This window comes from Anas platyrhynchos, chromosome Z (assembly GCF_047663525.1).
Source record: "Anas platyrhynchos isolate ZD024472 breed Pekin duck chromosome Z, IASCAAS_PekinDuck_T2T, whole genome shotgun sequence".
Lineage (NCBI taxonomy): Eukaryota > Metazoa > Chordata > Aves > Anseriformes > Anatidae > Anas > Anas platyrhynchos.
Window position 1 is genome coordinate 79398801 of NC_092621.1, and position 19483 is coordinate 79418283.

The 19483-nt window shown below is 37.3% G+C and overlaps 1 protein-coding gene across 2 annotated transcripts in view; it reads right to left on the minus strand.

Annotated features, from left to right (window-relative positions):
• Window positions 1-4497: 4497 nt before the first annotated feature.
• Window positions 4498-19483, minus strand: part of EDIL3 (EGF like repeats and discoidin domains 3) — a 266089-nt gene continuing 251103 nt past the window's right edge. For both annotated transcript variants that reach the window (XM_038170824.2, XM_038170823.2), the window contains 2 exons: window positions 18747-18902; window positions 4498-7733 (listed from right to left, as the gene is read on the minus strand). In XM_038170824.2, coding sequence (XP_038026752.1) covers window positions 7584-7733; window positions 18747-18902 — 306 coding nt within the window. In that variant the 3' untranslated portion in view covers window positions 4498-7583. The remainder of the gene's footprint in view (window positions 7734-18746; window positions 18903-19483) is intronic.

Here is a 19483-nt window from a genome sequence, read left to right on the forward strand (position 1 = left end):
AGGACCTAATGGGAAGAAGTATGTTTTCCATGCAACAAATTCTTTAGTCTGTTCTACAAGAAATGGGAGAAAATAGTGAGTGAAGGGGCAATATACCGGAAAAATCACTTCTCTTACCCACATCAAAAGGTTGACTAGAAACAAAATTAACTCTTATGTTCTCTAATGAATCTCCTGATATATACTGGATTTATTTTGCCAGATCTATAAATATTAAAGAGAACTACATGCAGTGCTCCAACATGAAAAGTGTAATCACCCTTCTGCTTCCTCTTTGTTCTTTCTATTTCCATGCCTATTTAAAGCAAACTGCATGACACTGGCCTGCAGAAAATTCATACATATATATATATATATATATATATATATATATATATATATATATATACACAAATACAGCATCCTCAACAGAAGCAATCCATGCTTTAATAGATTATTCAAAAGTTCTCCATCAGTGCCTCCTCCAACAAAGCCACGGGGCAACACATGAGTTACAAGTAGGAACAAAATTTCTCCAATTCAGAAATTGCAAAGGCATCACCTTTCAAGGGAAAATTAGGATGTATGTAAAATCTAAGGAAAGAAGACTCAGACAAAATATTTTCTATAAATCATCCTTTATATTTTCTGATATTATTCTAATATTTTCTATAAATCATTCCATCATCCCAGACCCCAGATATGATTTGTGTTATGTGTGTAAAGTTGTGGCATGTTGACACTGGTTATCATCTGTGCCTCTTGGTCATGCCCTTCCACCAGCAAGATGAGGAAGAAAGCAGGAAGAGCTAAAGTGAGAAAGCTTATTGGTTGAGATATAAAGAGTTTAATGAGTGAAGGAAAGAGGTGAAACAAAAACCAGAACCACCCAAGTGGTGCAGTCATTCACCACTTCCACAGGTAGACTGATGCACACCTCCACCCCAGACCTCCTCCCCACTGTTGATGCTGCATGATATTATAGGGCAGGGGGTATGGGATGGACAGCTTGGGCCAGCTGTCTTGGCTGTGTCCTTGCCCAGCACCTTGCCTACTCGCTGGGGACAGACAGCAGCTGAAATGCTGTGGTGTTGTTAGCTCTGCTGTAGCCACCAGTGCAGAACAAAGCACCGTACTGGCTGCTGCAATGAAAGGTAACTCCAATCCCAGCCTGACCCAGTACAGAAGTCCATGGTATGTAGTGCACACACCATATTGTCTGACATTTTCTTAAGAATGTGCTGTACCACTTCTTAAGAGGCCTTTGACCCAGTTTCAATAGATTGCCTGTATTTTATGCCCAACAGTCTGAATACTTAATTGTATTTACTGTGGTCGTGGCAATATAATACATTTCTCTACAGTTCCTAATGACCTCTTGCAGTGCCCCAGAAAACCAATATATTTCAGGTTGTTGTTCATTTTTGTCTGCTTTTTATTTTCCAGTCTGATGCAAATGTTTAGTGACCTTTCCTACCATATTCTTAGGGCTGATTTCCTTCATCTGGTCATGCAGCCATCAGAAACGTGTCTACTGACCTATCATCTGATGTACAGCCTCAGATAACCATGATGCATTAGCGTGTAAATCAGCAAGAAAGCAGCCTCAGAAACATTATCACGATCAATAGGCTGTGTGCTCTGACAGCTCTCACCATTCCTTCTGCCCCACCTGTATTTCACTGGGTTATTCATGCTTCCCATACATCCCACAGGTACAAGACGTGGAGCCTACTTCTGAGTTGATATATACTATATCTATATCTAAATACAATTAGTTTTGCTACTAACATATACAGATACAATGCTACACTCAGTTAAAGTTAAGCTGTGAGACGAAGACATTTTTCCATGTTCTTATGTCCAGATGCATTTAAATCTACATTTACAGCTCTCTAAATGCTAGTACTGACATGTATCATCAAAAGATTATGCATGATCAATGCAGATGTAAAGCTAGGCAACTAAGGCTCATAACAGGATTAAGTCTGCCTGCCTCTTTTATATTATTAACCTAACAGAGTCTTCTGCATTGGAAATTTCAATTAAGGAAAATTATGTATTCTTTTTTTTTAAAAGAAAATACAAAGTTTGCATCAGGGCAATTATCTCCCGTGTTGTCCTTATTTATTTTATAAGGCTAAGCAATCAGAGGTTGCTCATTGATCACTAAATGAACAGGTTAACTTGCTGTTTGAAAAGAAGGCACAAAGTAAGTCTCATTGTATTTATCACAGAAGTATCAGGGACTACATATTTCATAATGATGTACAGTGTTGATATGCATGTTAATCTCTCCAGCTCATTAGCAACAGGTTTGGGAGGATGGACACTGATAAATAACTGCTATTCTGAAGAGAATTACTAATTATTTTCCTTCAGTGTCTTCATTAAAGTTCCTGGGGAAATACATTATGAAGAATGAGAGGAAAAATCACTTTTCATTTCTTCAGGAGCGCGCCTTGTGTTTCATGAAAGAGTTGCAATTTATAATTAAAAGTCAGGAAGATTCAAGATGTGTATGTTCAGAAATTTATAATTGAAGTGCTAATACTCAGCCACCATTCATCAAAAGGTATTATGAGCTCTTTATATGTGCCATTATATTGTTCTCATTTTTAGGTCTGGTAGAGATACGCAATCAGGAAAAAATCACAACATCTGTTCTGGCACTTTTCTGTTGAAATATGGCACACTGTTAATGTTCAGACTGCACATCTGGCCAACAGACCAACTGTCTGCACACACACATGGATGGATTTTGTCTCTTAAAAGACAACTTTTGGTGAAGGACAGAAGTTGAAAGGGGGTTGAAAGTAAAGCATGTACCTCTGTGAGCTTATTCTAGCAGAGCAGAGAGTAAACCACTGAAGCTCCAACCTTCCTAAGTACACAAAACTTGAAAGTTTTTTTAAATCTCAGTGTTTAAAATTGGGAGTGAATAGTTTTTCTGTGCACCACCTTAAATCTTCCTCAGAAATTAATAAGACATAGTAAATCATATCAGGTTTCCCAAGTTTTGAAAATATTTTTCATTCAAACACTGCTTGGACCTTCAGATATGACCATCTTGGTCCACTCCCAAGTGTTGCAGTAGATCTTCTCTAGAGGTTATTAATAGGACCAGGTTTGCAAGAAATACTGGGAAGCAGACTGCGGAGTAAAGTGCATGAATGAGAAGTGTGACTGTGAGCAAGCACCGGCCCTGTGCTGGTAGCCCTGCTGGAAGTCTCACAGCAGGGCTGCACTGCAGACACCTTTTATCTTTATGGAAATTAATTTGCCTAAGTAGGAGTGCAGAAGAGAGGATAAGGACTGATAAATATCCCGAGAAATCTGACTTGAAGGAAATGAAATTGTCAGTTTACATTTCTGGTGCTCATTCAGACAGCAGCGAAGGTACAAAAATGTTTTTAGTCTCATTGAAACCTTTGCTTTTTTTATCTAGAAGAACAAAGGGAACACATTGAAGGGAGCAGAATACCAGGGTTGATTTTGCCAGAAAAAAACTTACCTACCACAAAGACCCCATGAAGGAATCCAGGAAAATGCCACCTCCTATCTCTGCTCTGCATTTGCTGTCAGTTTGTCTGAGATAAGTTGTATCTGTTTCAAGGGACTGCAATATAAGTGCTTCAAAAATGGCCTCATTTTTCAAAAGTTTTATTGTTAAGTTTAAAGACTAGACAAGGTCATACTGGTTTTACATCATCCTACATGATTTAAGTATATACAAAACCATTTGAATATTACACAGCTTGAAAGGTTGCAAAGGTCATTGTGTCTGAGACACTTCTGTACTTACTGACACATCAGAAGCCAGCACTGAATATTATAGTTCATATTTGTTGTATAGCAAAGATACACTAATTTAGTATCCTTAGTCTTCAAAACACACACTAATCTGTATGCAGCCATTCCCAAAGAGAAAGTCAACCCCAAGACCAGAGCCAGTTAACACAATAAGCCCTTAGCATAGATAAAATGAAGCCTTGCACCTGTGCTTGATTTCCCAGGCTAACAACGTAGCACCTTGCAGAGTGGCAGGAAGGTGCCTACAGATACTTAGCTGGTTCAGGGTGAAATTTAATTAGGAAAACACTTCCACTCCTGTTCAATGTCATTGTCACAATTAATATTGAAGCCAAGGACCATTTCTGAGTGTTCTTCCATCCCCTCCTAAGGGGACATTCCCTATATCCACATCTGTTTTGGGGATGACAATTGCTTCCGCTGTTGTGTTAATTTCTCACTTGTCCCTTATGTCAATGATTTTCATGCACACAGAGAGGAAAATAAAATTAAAGGGAAAAATCGTAATACCAGACCATATCTGACTCAAATCTGTTTTGTTAAACCTGAAAAATTATTTCAGATTTACACTGCTGACAGGAGGAGCACAATTTGGTACTATGGGTGCACAATACTGTCTAAGGAAAGCTTGTTGGCAGCTAAAAACAATCTCAATGGGAAAAGTCCCAGCACATTGGGTGAAAGTGTAAGGGCATCATCTATATGTTGTTTTTGGTTTTTTTTTGATAAATTATCAGAGCATCTTATCATGATGTATGGACTTTTCTCTTCAGATTGTGAAGGCTGCTGGCAGATGGAAGCTGACAGAGAGTGAAAGGATGAAATTACTCATCTCTAATGCAAAACAAAACAACTGTGTTAGGTATCATGACAACACTACTTTTATATGCAGATAAGTGGGAACAATCAAATCACAAACACAAGACAAATTAACTCAAAGCCAAAACTGATGTTGCAAAAGATGACCATAAAAAAAATCACTTGGGAATAAAACATACAAACCAACTTTAAAATAACTTTGTGAACTAGGGGCTGTAATTTTCAGAAATGCCTCCCACTTTTTGGGTATACAGTCAACTAGCTAAACGGCAACATGGTGTTCTTCCTATCTATAAATAAATAAAGGGTAAATTGCGCTCCCACAACTGAAAAATAGTTTTGGACATCTTTAAATACTGTGTGCTTCCTAAAAATATAAATATTCTATTTTTTGAGGTGCCTGACGTGCACAACGTGGGCAGTGTGTAATGTAGGAATGCCCTGGTCGTCCATTATTCACAAAACTTCTTGCTCTTTAGAAATACCCCAAGATTGACTTTCTCTTCAAAATTGCTCACTATGTTTGAAGACCACTTCATATATACATCATTAAGGAATGCTGTTAACACAGTTACGGACAAGACAGTAACAGTCTAGTGGCTTTTGTTATGCAGCACAAAGTAAAAAATAAAGAACAAACTTAGCAGTGTAGCACAGGACCTCAACATTTCTTACACATACTTTCACCTTTATAAGACTCTTCTGTAGAAGTCTTTAAATGTCTAAGCCTTATAAAATAAATACTTGTATAAATACAGTTTAAGGATTAAGTCATTTTATAGAGAGGCAGGGTGTTCTGTTTGTTAAAATGTGACAGTTTAAGTGACGCTATCCGAAAACCGCCACCAATATATCCCCAATTCTTGTATGTAAAATTCCTGGCTGCTAATCTAGAGTCTTTCACAGTTAAATGGATTATATATTTTGTCTGTGGTGGAGAATGTGTGATTAAATGCAGGTTTTGAAATCCAAACCGTTTTGTTTCCAAAGCAAACTTTGCCCTTTGCAGACTGTGGGCCAGTTGGGTGTTTGTCTGGGAAGCAGGACCCAGGCTCATACTTCAGCATTTTGGTTTCAGTGAGAGTGTAACAGTGACAAAAAATAAGTTCAGTGACATCTGCTAAAACATGCAGCTGTATATATATATTTTTTATTATTTTTTTTCCCCCGCATCAGAATGTTATGAAATTAACAAGGTGACCCCACGTGCCATCATTTCAGGTAGCAAAAAGCCCCCTCACTCCTTGTCCCAAGTTTGTTTTTGTTTTTTTTTTTTTTCAGATGCTGGTGCTACACTAGCATAGTCATGGAGAACCTAGTGCCTAGGGAACCAGGAGTGCCTCACGAGGTTGGTATCGTTACCTCTGCCACTGGGGAAACGGAGGCACGAGGGTGAGGTGACTTGCCCAAGAGTGCCCAGCAGACAGGTACCAGAGCTGTGACTGCAGCACACTTCCCCAGGCTCTTCTTGCACCTTGCTGTTTGGCCACCCTGCCTCACCAGCTGCTTCAAGGAGCCATGGCCATGTGGCCAAGCCCACCCACCTGTCCTGTTTCCAGATTCTACAGCCAGGTGTAACAATGCCCACCATCCCCAGCTTACACCGATGCCCCACGAGGTCTGCCCTGACATCAAATACTTAACTGTACCCCTGGTGTCCTCCATGCCCCCTCACTGTTCAGTTTTCTCTCCTCAAATCTGTTTATGATACCGGGGCCCTTGCTGACTATCCTGTTGTTCAAACAGCACAGTATGTATGAAGTATCTCTGCAGATGAAGCATGACAAAGATCAGCCTCCTCATGTCTCATCATCTGCAACGACACAGGTGGGAGCAAAGGGTAACAGGTGCCCAGATTTGCTGAACTACAACTTCTCTTGCCTCCATTCTTTTGAAGAAAGACATGACCAGATCATAAGAGCCTAGTGAGAAGGTTTCTCTGCAGTCAGGAGTCATTCCTCCTGTGCATCTTATAGCATCTAATTCCCTCACCCCATGTGTGCTTCCTCACAGAAATTCAGGAGGTTTCTGAAGGAATTAATCAGGCATACAGCTCCATCTAGGGTTGCTCACTCCTGGGCAAGTCACCAAAGGGCTCAGGATTTATGCTGTGCTGTGTGCTTGTACTTCTGTGAGTACTGAGGATGAGAATCCTCAGGTACCACAGAGTCTCATCTCAGCCTCCTTGAAAAAGCACACCTCAAGCAGAATTAATACACTTTGGCAAATTCATTAACTTCATAACATACTGATAGCAGATTTTGTTCCGTATACAAACAGGTCACCTCTTTCAGAGAAAACAATATTAAAGGTGATACTGAACAGAAAAGATGTTAGTTATGTCTACTGCATGCAAAATTGAGAAGGAAAATGGGTTTAGCTAGTTGCATGGACTCTGCTGTTGAGATGAAAATAATGAAAGGTAGCTTGTAATATCACAGGTACTGTATTTTACAGTACCATAGAGTATTTTCCAAAATATATGTCATAAATACTGACAGTGTTTGATAGGCACAATTACTATAATGCAGTCATCCCCAAGTAAACTTATTGCTAAAAGCTGCAGTATCACTTTTTGCAAGTAAGATGACAGAATGATTTATGGAGAACTCGTCAGCCCAATGTTTCTAAAGCTGCAAATAAGCTTTGTCACGCTATTTCTCTTCCCTTGTAAAAAGGATGCTGCTGTTTTTTCCCTAACACATTTGAACTAGTGTGAACAACTTAAAGGAGAGCTAGAAAGATAATTCCACAGCTAAAGGGACAACACTAACAGATTTCAAGGACAAAATCGGATTGGATCTTTTAAAGGGCAGGCTTAGACCTCCTTGCGAAAGACAGCTAGCGGCCTACCATAAAATGAGCACTTGGTCATGAAAAACCCACTCAGCTTCCTACAGGCTTTGCGCAGTTTCTTCTAGGGAGGGACTGGTAGGTGTGTGGAGAGCTGTGAGGCCTGGCGGAGCTCCGCGTCAGTCCTCCTCTGTGCAGCCCAGCAGCTCCGATCTCAGGGTGATCCGGCCGTACCACGACCATGGGATGATGCGGATGTGCCGGGCGTAGATTGGGGGGTCGATGACATTCTTACGGTGCGTATCATTGTCGAAGTTTCCCTGGAACACCTGGAAGACAAGCAGCAAGAAGATGGGTGGCTATGTGAGTGCTGAGTGATGACTGAGTGAGCAAGGGGAGCCCTGGGACAGATATCCCTTTTCCCCCTGACACCTGCTGGGTTCAGGAAGGGCTGTTCCTCTCTGCACAGAGTTTTCCACATCCATTCCTCGTGGTTGGCGTTTTATAAGATGTCTGACAAATACTGGCCCAGAACTGCATCCCTACTTCGTGAAGGTCTACCCAGTGTGTTTCTCAGAGAACAGGGAACAACGTCCTCTAAAAAAACACCAGATACCTGGAAAATACCTCCATGAAATAATATCCGTGGGAACCACAAGGACCTGACAAAGCAAGTCAAGTGCCTGAAACTCTGTAAAGTGGGGCCAAAGGAGAGAGAAGAAACCTGAAATCTGGTGGGGCAGGTTACAGAGAAATGACTTCATGTATGTGTCCCACAAGCTGTGTGGGGTCATGGCTCAGGCCTGGGAATTTCACTGCATGACACTGAGGATTCAGTCCTTGGTTTGAAGTACCATTAACATTTACAAAATCAAACAACTTTTTACTTGGCATTTGTATCATGTCAAATTAATCTCAGGAGATCCTGTTATTATTTTGAATGAAATAACATTAGTAATTAAAGTTAAGAAGGATTTTTACTGTATCACTCACGCATGCAATTTGGATGCAACTGCATAAGCCATCATAAAGCTAGTGACTCTCAAGGATACTATCTTTTGTTGAAAAATACTACATGAATTAATAGCATTGGTAAGCAGCAAAGTTTGTGATTTAATTAAAAAAAATCTTTACACAGTATAATGAATGTTTAGACATTATTTCCATTAGTGTGTTTTAGCCAATACATCAGTGAGTTCCCAAACTCCTGTCTGTGTTAGAACAATGACAGATTTTTCCCATAAAAGCCACAATTCAAATTCAAAGGCCACAGCATTACTTTTTGGCAAAATGATCAGATTTTCTCCTGAGATATTTTCAGTTTATATGGGAAATATTCAGTGTCTTCAAATGTCAGCCGATTCACTTTCCATTTACAAAAACAGTATTTGATGGATTTTTAACTTGAAATGAGTGAGTTTCATTTGCATCAAGCAGAAAAGGAATATGAACCTTCTGCACAAGTGTTTATATGACTGAATTAGTGCAGAATAACAATTTTCTTGGAAGTTCTTAGGAAAAATGTCAGAGGTTGAATTCAGAAGAAGCTTAACCACTATTTTAGTCTTTAAGCTTCTCTCAAGTGCTATCAATCTGGCATTTTCAACAAAACATGTACACTCCACAAGTGCTGCTCTTTCACAAGTGATATATTTCCCTGCTCGCCTGGCATCTCAGCATAGAGAGTTGGGAGCATTCAAGTACCTAGCAGTTGAGAGAGAGAGATAAAACTTCAAGACAGACTGACCACAGAAACAACAGTGCCGTGACTCTAAGGGAAAAAAATATGTATTTATGACAGGAAATTTTTTTGTTGCCTGAGTACAGTCTTGATTACATTAATCAGCTAGAGCTTGGCTAAGATTGCTTCTGTATTTGAGTTTCATTTGTTGTAATGCAACATACAATAAAAGGCAGTAAGCTCATTTTTAAAATTAGAGTGGCACCTCCCAATGTACAATCTGCAGCAAAGAAAGATTAGAAGTAGAAGGATTTTCATTTGATTTCTTGCGCATGCATGCAGTATATCTGTTGGTATTTTTTTTACCAAGCCAGATGATAAACAATGCAGAGCTACAAATAATTCTTGCTGCAGAGGTACTGGAAAATTCTCTTTTTTTGTTTTCCCCATGGAAGACTTATCTCAGAGATAACATTTTGACTAAGGCTTAGAACAAAAAATGTTTTTGTTTACCAGAAGAACCCATCTACAGCCCTCACATACAGCTACACAAAATCCATACCCACATGTAGGTATGCAAAATAAATGAAAATATCTGATGCAAACCAAGCAACAAAGGAAAAAGTTGGATTATGCTATTTACTTAGTGCAGGAAAAGAAAACAAACACATATATGATGTCATTAGCATTTAAATCCAAACTCATCTGTTTCGGAGGCCAATTTATGCAAATCTGAAATTTACCTTCCCTCAAAATTCAAGATCCAGTCCCAAGAAATTAACTCTAAGTGCCAGGTCAGAATAAGGATTTTAGAGAAATAGATTTATCAGAAAGTGAGCAGAGCTTTGCCAGCATCCACAAATGTGATCAGCATGAAATACAGCATTCCAAGAGCAAATGTATGGGATTTTTTGTTGTGGACTAATGACAAATTTATTATGGGAAAAGTATGTTATTTGCCATTCTTCACTTTACCTCAGCATAAATTCACTAATGGAGTCAAGAAACTTGGATACAACAAGGAGGACAAAGGATAAAATCTGTTCATTGACTTATTGGTAGAAAAAAAGCTATTTCTGTAGCCAAAAATATAATTTTTCTTTATTTACCTGTTGTTTGTTGCCAAACAGTCAATACTAAATGATCCAACTAAGCAATTAAAAGCTTTTGAAGACCTGGTAGCCTCATACCGTAAATGATCACTCCTCACTTTTTGAGTTCATTTCTACAACACCTCTCTGAAAACTGTAGTGGTTTATTAGCATTGAAGAAGCTCATATTGCAAACCTAATACATAGCTCTATGCAATTTTTCAGATAGAAAAAAAAAAAAAAAAAAAAAAAAAGCCCAGTAACAAACAAAGCCAAGCGAATTATACTAGGCAAGGAACAGAAAGTAAAGTGCAAGTCACTAAGTCACTGATGTGGCAATGTATAAAGCCGGGGTAAATGCTCGTTTTGAGTTCCGTGTGGGTGCAAATCTGCTCCTCTCATCTCAACTTCATCAGCAGAAGTGAAGCACAGCAAATCAGCAAGACAGTCACAAGCACAGAAGGATGCCTGTTAGAATATTATCACATAGACTAAGCCTCTTGAGACTGGAAGGAGGTATGATGGATGTCTATAAAATCATAAATGGCACAGAGAAGATCAATCACAGACAATATTGCACTGTCCCCTTCCAGTGAAATAAAACGAATGAGTCACCTAAAGGTCATGGTTCTCCACACAACACATAATTAAACCATGGCACTCTTTCTCACAATCTTTACGTATTAGTAAAGATCAGATAAGCCGTTAGGAGTGAGATCAGCTGAAGGCTGTTAAACATATAGGTAAAAGAGAGCTGGAGGCTAGGAAGATACACCAGGGAAGAATCATGGCATTATTATTTTTTCTCCTCCAGTTATCTGCTAGAGGATGCTCCCTGTCATGGAGGCAGGCCACTCCTGTGGACAGGGCTTCAGCCTCACTGAACACAGTGGCTGCCAGCTCACCAGGTGCCAATGTTTGTAAAAGTGGGCTTAAGCTCCTAATTTTTGACAATCATGTTTCAGAATGCTTTTTTTTTTTTTTTTTTTTTTTTTACAGTGGGCACATCTATTTATGCCAGTTTGCATACTTAAAAGGTGTATTTTACTAAACATTTACTCAGAAGCTTCACTAAGTTTACACATACACACCCCACACATGTATGTAGCTCCTCTGTAGCTTAGTCTCTTACAGCTGCTATTAAAATAAAAAAGTAGAAAATATATGATAACTTATTTTATGATCAGTTAATGAAAAAAAAAAAAGAACAAAAGCTTGGAAAATACATAATGATATTCTCTGCAAAAAGATTTCTGAATTTAAATAAATCTTGTTTATAACTGTCAAACAAGCAATTTGGTTGTCTTGCCTTTAAATACTCACTGAAATTTTTTCATTAGAACTAAGTGTTTTATGCCATAAGCAACAAATCCAAATTAAGACAATGCAAGTTGATTCATCTTTTAAAAAGAAAACTGCATGTATCTTTTATGAAGAATACTTTTAGAAGAACTATCTGAAGAAGAATAGCTTGTGAAAATGGAACTTATTAGAATCAATGCTTGCTCCAAATGTGGGGCTGGACATCTGTTTTTATGGCATGTCCACAGGGCTAATTAACAGATGACTGCAGAGGGGGGAATTGTGGTGCAAGGAACAAGAAAATTCAGTGAGCCTGATTCTCCACAGAGATATTTCTGGATCCAATTTCTTGCAGAAACTGAAATTATAAGAAAAGTTTGCATTCTAGGTTCCTGATAATAGCAGAGGTTATTACCCAGAGGTTCCTGGGTAATAGCAGAGAACTGAAACTTTTAGCTTGCAAGCTTCAGATGGTGGAGTCATTATACCGTCTGCTATACCATAACTGTATGTTTTACTCTGTGCATAGTATTTTAAAGAGTAGCCAGACATGGCTTCCACTGGAGTTTGCTTCAGTGCATTACATTTCAGTGGTATGGCAAATAGAGGAACACTATTCACTTCAAACATAAAAGAAAGCTGCATGAAAAATAATTTTTGATAGTGATGTTCCATTATTTCAGAAATACTATTCATTGAAAAAAAAATGCTTAAGCAAGAAAGGGAATTTGCAGATTAGAACAGCACATTTAGTTGCTTTGACATTTTTTGTTCTTGGAGAACAAGAGAACACCATGAAGAGTTACAAGTAAACAACACCAGGTCAAAGATGGTAAAAGATGTCCTGATTTCTTACCAGAAAAAGAGCTGATGTATTTAGGTATTTGACTGTATTTTAGAACGATTCGGTCCCATGAAAGATGCTTCTACAAAAGATTGAGCAGAGTTTTTTAATATACACGAATACATGTGCAGATATATGCACCTGTATTTATGTAGTGATTTAGAGGGGGGATAAATGACATTGTTCCTTTTCAGTTGGTATGTAGGAAGTCTCTTTGGGTGGCTGTAGATCTACCACTTCTGGTCTTAGCCATCCTTCTGCCCTTCTTTGCTGAGTGCCCAGGAGTGGCTGAAGAGTCAGGATCTGGTTGGCATGCAATGGATAGCTAGGCAAAGGTGTCCAGTGCAAGGACTGTTTTTTACATTTTTGTAATCTATGAATAAAATTATGTGTAACCTGATCATTATTTTTATCTCGAGTTCACAATGGATAACAATCATGTAAAACTTGTAAAGAATAGTAACACTTTTTTTTTTCTTTTTTCTTTTTCTACTCAATATATCTTCTGATGCCACTTAAATGGGAATTTTCTTGAGTGCACATAGTTTGTGAGTGATTTACAATAGAAAGTTCAAAGCCAAGCAAAAAGAGAAATATTTTGAAGACCAAACTCCCTTTAGAAATGTTTACAGAAATTCACGTTGGCTCAGCTGAAGGTAATAGGAGCCACCTGTAATTTAAACCAGTGGAGAATCTAGACTAAGGGCTTGAAAAACTTAGACAAACACTCAGAGGGACCCTGGGAGGCAAGACACAGTGTTGAAACATTGCCCTGATCTTGCATGGGGTCAATATATTGATATATGTTGTTTATGCTCAATAGGGCTGTTTTGCTTTGTGCAAGCCTTATCATCAGTCAAGTTCCTTCAGGCAAAATACCAGGAAAGCACAACACACCATCCACACCACACAGAAAAATGAGCCACAGATTCTAAGCTGTAAACAAAATTTCCACTCTCCTTTCCAGTCAGTCACACAAAGACCAGTGAAACCTAACTGACTGGTAGTTTCTTGTCGCATCTCAGGTGAAAAAAATCAAGTATAATGGAGATTTTTTCCCAGTGAAATTAAAAATATTCTATTAAATTAAAACAAAATATAATATATTAAATAGTAGCACTAAATAATAATAATAAAAATAATAATAATAAAAATAATAATAATACGATTACTGCTTAGCTATGTCAAATATGTGGGTTGTTTATAGGAATCGGATCTATCAATTTAAATCAGGTATTATTATAATCCAACATCAAAAAGAAAAAAAAAAAATAATAGTAAAACCTAGCAGAAACCTGGTAATCCAACTTCTTGCTTACATGTATGTTTTTGTCTTCTGTTCCTATAGCAATTAATGAGACATACAAAGCATATAGCTTATAACTTGTTCTTCAGTTTGTCCACAAATCCAGTGGCCGTTGTCTACCTGCAGTTACTCGCACATCTGTTGGCTAATAAGAATTGACAATACTACAATGTGCTAGACTTCCTTAGACTACTTTCACATATGTACTCATTTTAAAAATCAGCCTGTAAAATGCCATTTGACTCTGCAGTTGGCCTTAAGTTACTTACAGCATGTCATGCAATTTATAAATCACATTTGGAATGTGATCCAAAAAAAAAAAAAAGGTCAAATCTGGTTTGGTTGCCCTTAGCGTTGTACGAATAGTGAGCTACTGACCTCTAGTTGAGGAAAACAAGATAGCTCTGGTCCTTTTCCTAACATGTAGCTTCCTCCTACTTGCCAACCAGCAATTTAATTTGTTTATTATTTGCATCGTGAAAAGAATAGGAAAACAATTCATATTTTCAATGGATCTCATACAAACTATTTAAAATGAATGAGAGAACAAGAAAAGTATTGAGGAAATGTTTTTCTTTTTTTTTTTTCTTCTTTTCCCCCCGGTACCACTAACTTTTAGTCTGCAATCACAGAAGCTTAGCATAGATGTGAAATAAAATCAATGGCAGTTGAAACAGCAAAAGGCAAACAGGAGCTGCAGGAGTCTGTTCTTGGAACAACATTTCCATTTGTTACTGGGCAAAGAAGAAAACTGAATACCACATTTCCTTCTGTTTAAAACAACTAATTTGTTGAAGGGTCACCAAAGATATAGGCTGCAGGTAGTGCACTTGTGAGTACAAGATACTAGTTTTTTGTTTGTTTGTTTTTCTGTTTTTCTCTGTACAATAATTTCACAAATGACGTAAAAAAAGAGACACAAGTGAGTAGCTTCAGGAATTCATTAAGATCTGCTGATGCATTTGGAGTCTTTCCGTAAACTACTGAACAGTGAGATGATCAGCACCAGATAGGGTTAATGGGCTTTAAAGTCACTATATTCATCCACAAATCATTATTTTCAGGCTGAAATATCTCCATAATTTCTGGATGTGAGATATTCTTTTTTTTTCCTTGTATAACGACATAATTGTTTGGACTTCAAAACATGTTGTTTTTCCTTTATCTTTTCTTCTTTTCTCTGAGAGTTTTTGGAACCGTCTTTCTCCTAAACTATTGGATGTCTGGACAAGGATCACAAGGATGAGTAAATCACCTGTGGGGGAAATCAGAAATCTATATATTCTATCCTTCTCAGAAGAGATCATTACACACAGTTATTAAATAGAATGAATAAGGGTAAATTATGAATAATTTATTCTCACTGCTGTTGATAGTTGTCAATGTCTACCTTTCATCTCCCTTCTGTATCTTCAGGGGACAGCAAAAGACATTTAAAGCTTCACTTTGCTGTGAAAACAGAGCTTCTTCTGAAATGTTTTGCCATTTTGGGCCAAACCTTGTATCTTTACTTAAGCAAAAGAAATTGGTGTGGGTGTCATGAAAAGGCACTACTCCAAGGCAGGACCAGTTATGCTGTTTCTCTTCTGCTCCCCGTGGATGATGCATAGCCTTGTGTTTTCTTTGGTTGTTTTTATTTTTCATTTGTCTTTTGTGTCACTCCACTGCAAACTACAGACAAAGGAGTGGGCAAGAGAGCATCCAGTATTTTTGCTGCTGCACACTACCAGTGGGCAAACCTCATGAAAGCACGCTATTACTGCACACCAGGCTGGCGTGGTGATGAAGAGTTTCACATCAAAATGAAAGGTTTTAATCAATAATGCTCTATGCCTTGGGTATTTAATGTAATTAATATGTTCTCAGAATGAAATGGAGGTTAGAAATGTAAATGGTTGTTAAAAGTGCAGATGTGACCAAGCTTTTCCCATTTTGGAAGGTGGGATCAAAATTTGTAGTGGTCTTGACAAACCGGAGAGATGGATGGTGCAGTTAGTACACACCAGAATCATGGTGTGTACCAAGCCAAACCTTAGGAAGTGATAAGCAATATCAGAGATGACAGAGCAGGCAGTAGTTCTGTACTAAAGTCTACATAAATTAGCACAGATTATAAATTGGATCTGAGGAAATAATAACATGCCGTTACAAGTAAATGAAGGCACATATAGAGATCTCTTTCTCCCTCTCTCTAATCTATCTATATCTATATCTATAGGTCTATCTGTTGTAAAACAGATGACATAGTATTTTGGCTCAATATTAATCAGATCTCATTTGAAACACTCCAACAAGTTTGGGAAACCAGCTTCAAAAAGAGGTTGTCCAAGCAGAATCCAAAAGAATAATTTGAAGCTGAGAAAGCATACCATATAAAGGAAGACTGAAAGAATGAAGATTATTTGTTCCCATGAAGAAGCTGAGAAGAAAGATGTTAACATACTTCAATCAAAGCAAACTGTGTTAAAAAAGAAGATAAAATCTGTTCCTTGTGTCCTCTGAGGACAGAGAGGTGCTTTGACAGAGCATTACAGGATGCAACCTTTCTACCTTTAATGATATTTAAGCACTGGGCTTGACTGCTGATACTGTAAAATTTTCATCACTGGCTATTTCTAAGAACATATTGAACAATACTCAGGTGAAGAATGGTTTATGATATGAGCATTGTACTTTGGTCTGGTGAAGAACAAGTAAATGAATTAAGTCTTGACTTAATAAAGAGTTTTGACTTTTTAAGCCAGCAAGTTTAAACCTTAGTTCAAACAAGGAAGAACTACTTGCCCTAGGGTAAAGGACCTGGGGTTTGCTAAATCCCATTTTCTATTTAGAAGACCTCAGAGGAGATTGGTGAGAGAGGTCAAGAGGTACATGTCCTTGTGATCTCTCCAGGTCTTTTTCAGTCCTACCTTGAATATCTCCAGAGAAGGAGACTCAACAACCTCCCTCCTATGAAGTTATGCCAAGCTCACTGACAACTAGCATTTTTGGAATGTTCTGAAAGACTCTGGATGGCTTTTGTCATCTGAAAAAAAAAAAATGGAAATAGTAAAAATACTTTTGTTTAATGTTTGTGTATCAAAAGACCGAAGACTAGACCCTTAACCAGTGATCTTGTTTACTTTGTACAAACTAAAATTCAGAAGATATAATTTCTGATTTTGAGTTAGGTGTATTCAATCACATTCTGCCTTTAATCGCTCTTGATTTGTTAAAGAATCATAATAAGATGCATTTATTTTATTCTTAGGGATGTTAATTAATATGGGATGGGAGATGTTTTAATAAGACAATGATTAAGAGGTTTTCATTGTTCATAGCGGACTGTGCATATAGCAATTAACAATCTACCTGATGATGAAAGCAGAAAGAATTTAATTACTTTGGAAAATGTTATAAACAAGTGTGGACTGGAACAGTGAGACTGCATTTTGTTTTAGATTTGCTTGTGACTGTTACTGTGTTTCTCACTGGAGACTGGAACACAGGTTTCCTTTTTCAGTAAAATGAACACAACAGTTCAATAACAGAAGTTTGGCTTGGAGAAGACATTTCTTTCAGAGTGGATCTTTCACTTCTGCTTTTAAATGCCAGGGATTTAAAATGGGATGTGTACAAAGTACTGAAGTGCCTATCTGTCATTTATGTTGAATGAATTTATGGTACGTTTACAAAAGGTGAGTTGTTTCTTTCCAATTTTTATCTGACAACCAATTATACCAGACACATCCATAATCATAGGTGTCAGGACCTACTCTGTTGGATGGCTAAAATAGCTGATTTTTTTTCCAGTTTAAAAAACCTTTAGAACTTGTTGGGGAAAATTCTCGTTGAAGGATAGAACCACAGTGAGCTGCCACTTGGCTGCTTGTGTCAGATGACAGTGTCATCTTTTGATAATAATCCTCTTACAAACATAACATTTCTATGCACACATGAAGTTATGTACATATGTACATATTTAACCCAGTAATGTAGGATAGCTTCCACTAATAAATGACTATACATCCAATCAATCAGATAAAATCAGTGAAAATTAAGAGATGCTGCTGTCTAACCCCTCATCAGCAGATCTGCTTGTATTCATGCAACATAGATCAAGGCATATCAAAAGCCTTCTCATTACCTAATAAATAAATAAATAAATATTGAATTAACCTATATAAAAATACTCTTTCTTTTATTCTAAGAAAAATAAGTACAAGTGGAAATATTTATTACTCCGATAATATAGATGCTAAAACCACCAGGTATGAGACATATATGTCAGACATATCAACCATCTGGTATTTTTATTAATGTACATTTTGATTCAATTAGACATAATCCCACTAAGATATTTAATAAATAATTCACATTTTGCCAGCTTTCTTAATGTATCCCTTAAGCAATGCATATGTGTTCAGGTTTTCACAGTATAAAAGTGTTATACAGTTTAAAGGAAATGTATAATGAATAATCTCCTAAATAACAAGAGAAAAGTTAATTGCTTCTAACTAAATAAATCAGGAAACCTATACTTTCTTTACACCTCCCATTAAATGTTTGCAAAGGAAGTTATGAAAGTTTTTATGTTTTGTATTCTTTTAATAGTGTAATAAAAATAATCTTTCCATTGGGTATTTGTAGTCCTAGAGTGAATAATTTCCTTAAAAAAAAAAAAAAAAAAAAAAAAAGAGAGAGAGAAAATGGCTAGGTAATGAGGTGCATTAAAGATGTGCTTCACAGAAAATTATAGAAAATAGTGCACACTTACAAGAATATGCACTGAGACACTGTTTTCAAATATACAAATAAACTGCTATTTATATACCTTCTCCTCTAGAGTTTAAGGAAGAAATAATTTCAATAAATTGAGAACTGTAAAGTTTTATGCCCCATATTTAACAGCATTAAATCAGGTGCATTGCACTGATGGGTATGACATTACTGCACTGTGAATGTCACTGTGTTATACGACCCTTTTTTATTCACCTTGACTTTTATCTGTGGGACCCTATGCATAGCAACCCCATAAAGATTATTGTGCAATAATCTACAGGCTTCCAGCACTGAAATTACTACAGGCATTACTACTCCTTATATGCAACCACAATATCATTTTTCTCTTTGCTTTACCTTATCCTTCTTTTGTTTTTCATCCTGGTATATTATCCAGTGCTCCCCATCATTACTGTAAGCAAGCTTGTACGATCCCACAAACTGGACATGACCGAAATCTTTAGCTCCTTGAGTAATTATGCCAGTGACCTTTGTAGGGACAAGAAGGTCGACCTAAACAAAACAAGACACAGGAGAACATAATTAGAACAGTTTCACACACAAAATCACACCACAAAAAAAATCAAAACAGTGCATTGATCTTTTAGGTGAGATGTTGGCACAATTTAAGACATCTTTTCTTCTCTGTTCTCCAGGTTAGTGTTAGGCAACAGAGAAATTCACTTCTGTATCCCGTTTGTTATTCGTAGTTTTTACCACATCACGGCACAAACAGGACAATCTTGTACTGTTTTTGATTGTGGTAGGTGCTACACACATTCCTAACAAAAGCACAGTCTCCACTGCAACACATTCATGGCCAAAATGTGTTCCCTTTTGCTCGTATTAATCAGAACACAACATGCTAAAGGATGATTCCCCAATTCCTTTCTATTTCCTTTGCAATGACAGAGACTGTGCTTTTTTAAGTCTTTTAAAAATTTGCTATCGTCTATTTCCTACTGAACTCTCTTTAAGACTTGTATGCCTTTTTCTACCCCTAAAGCTCTAGCTTTTAACACTGACATTTTGGAGCTTTTTATTTAATAATCATAGCACAAATAAAATTCAAATTCAAATAAAACCTTAAAGCC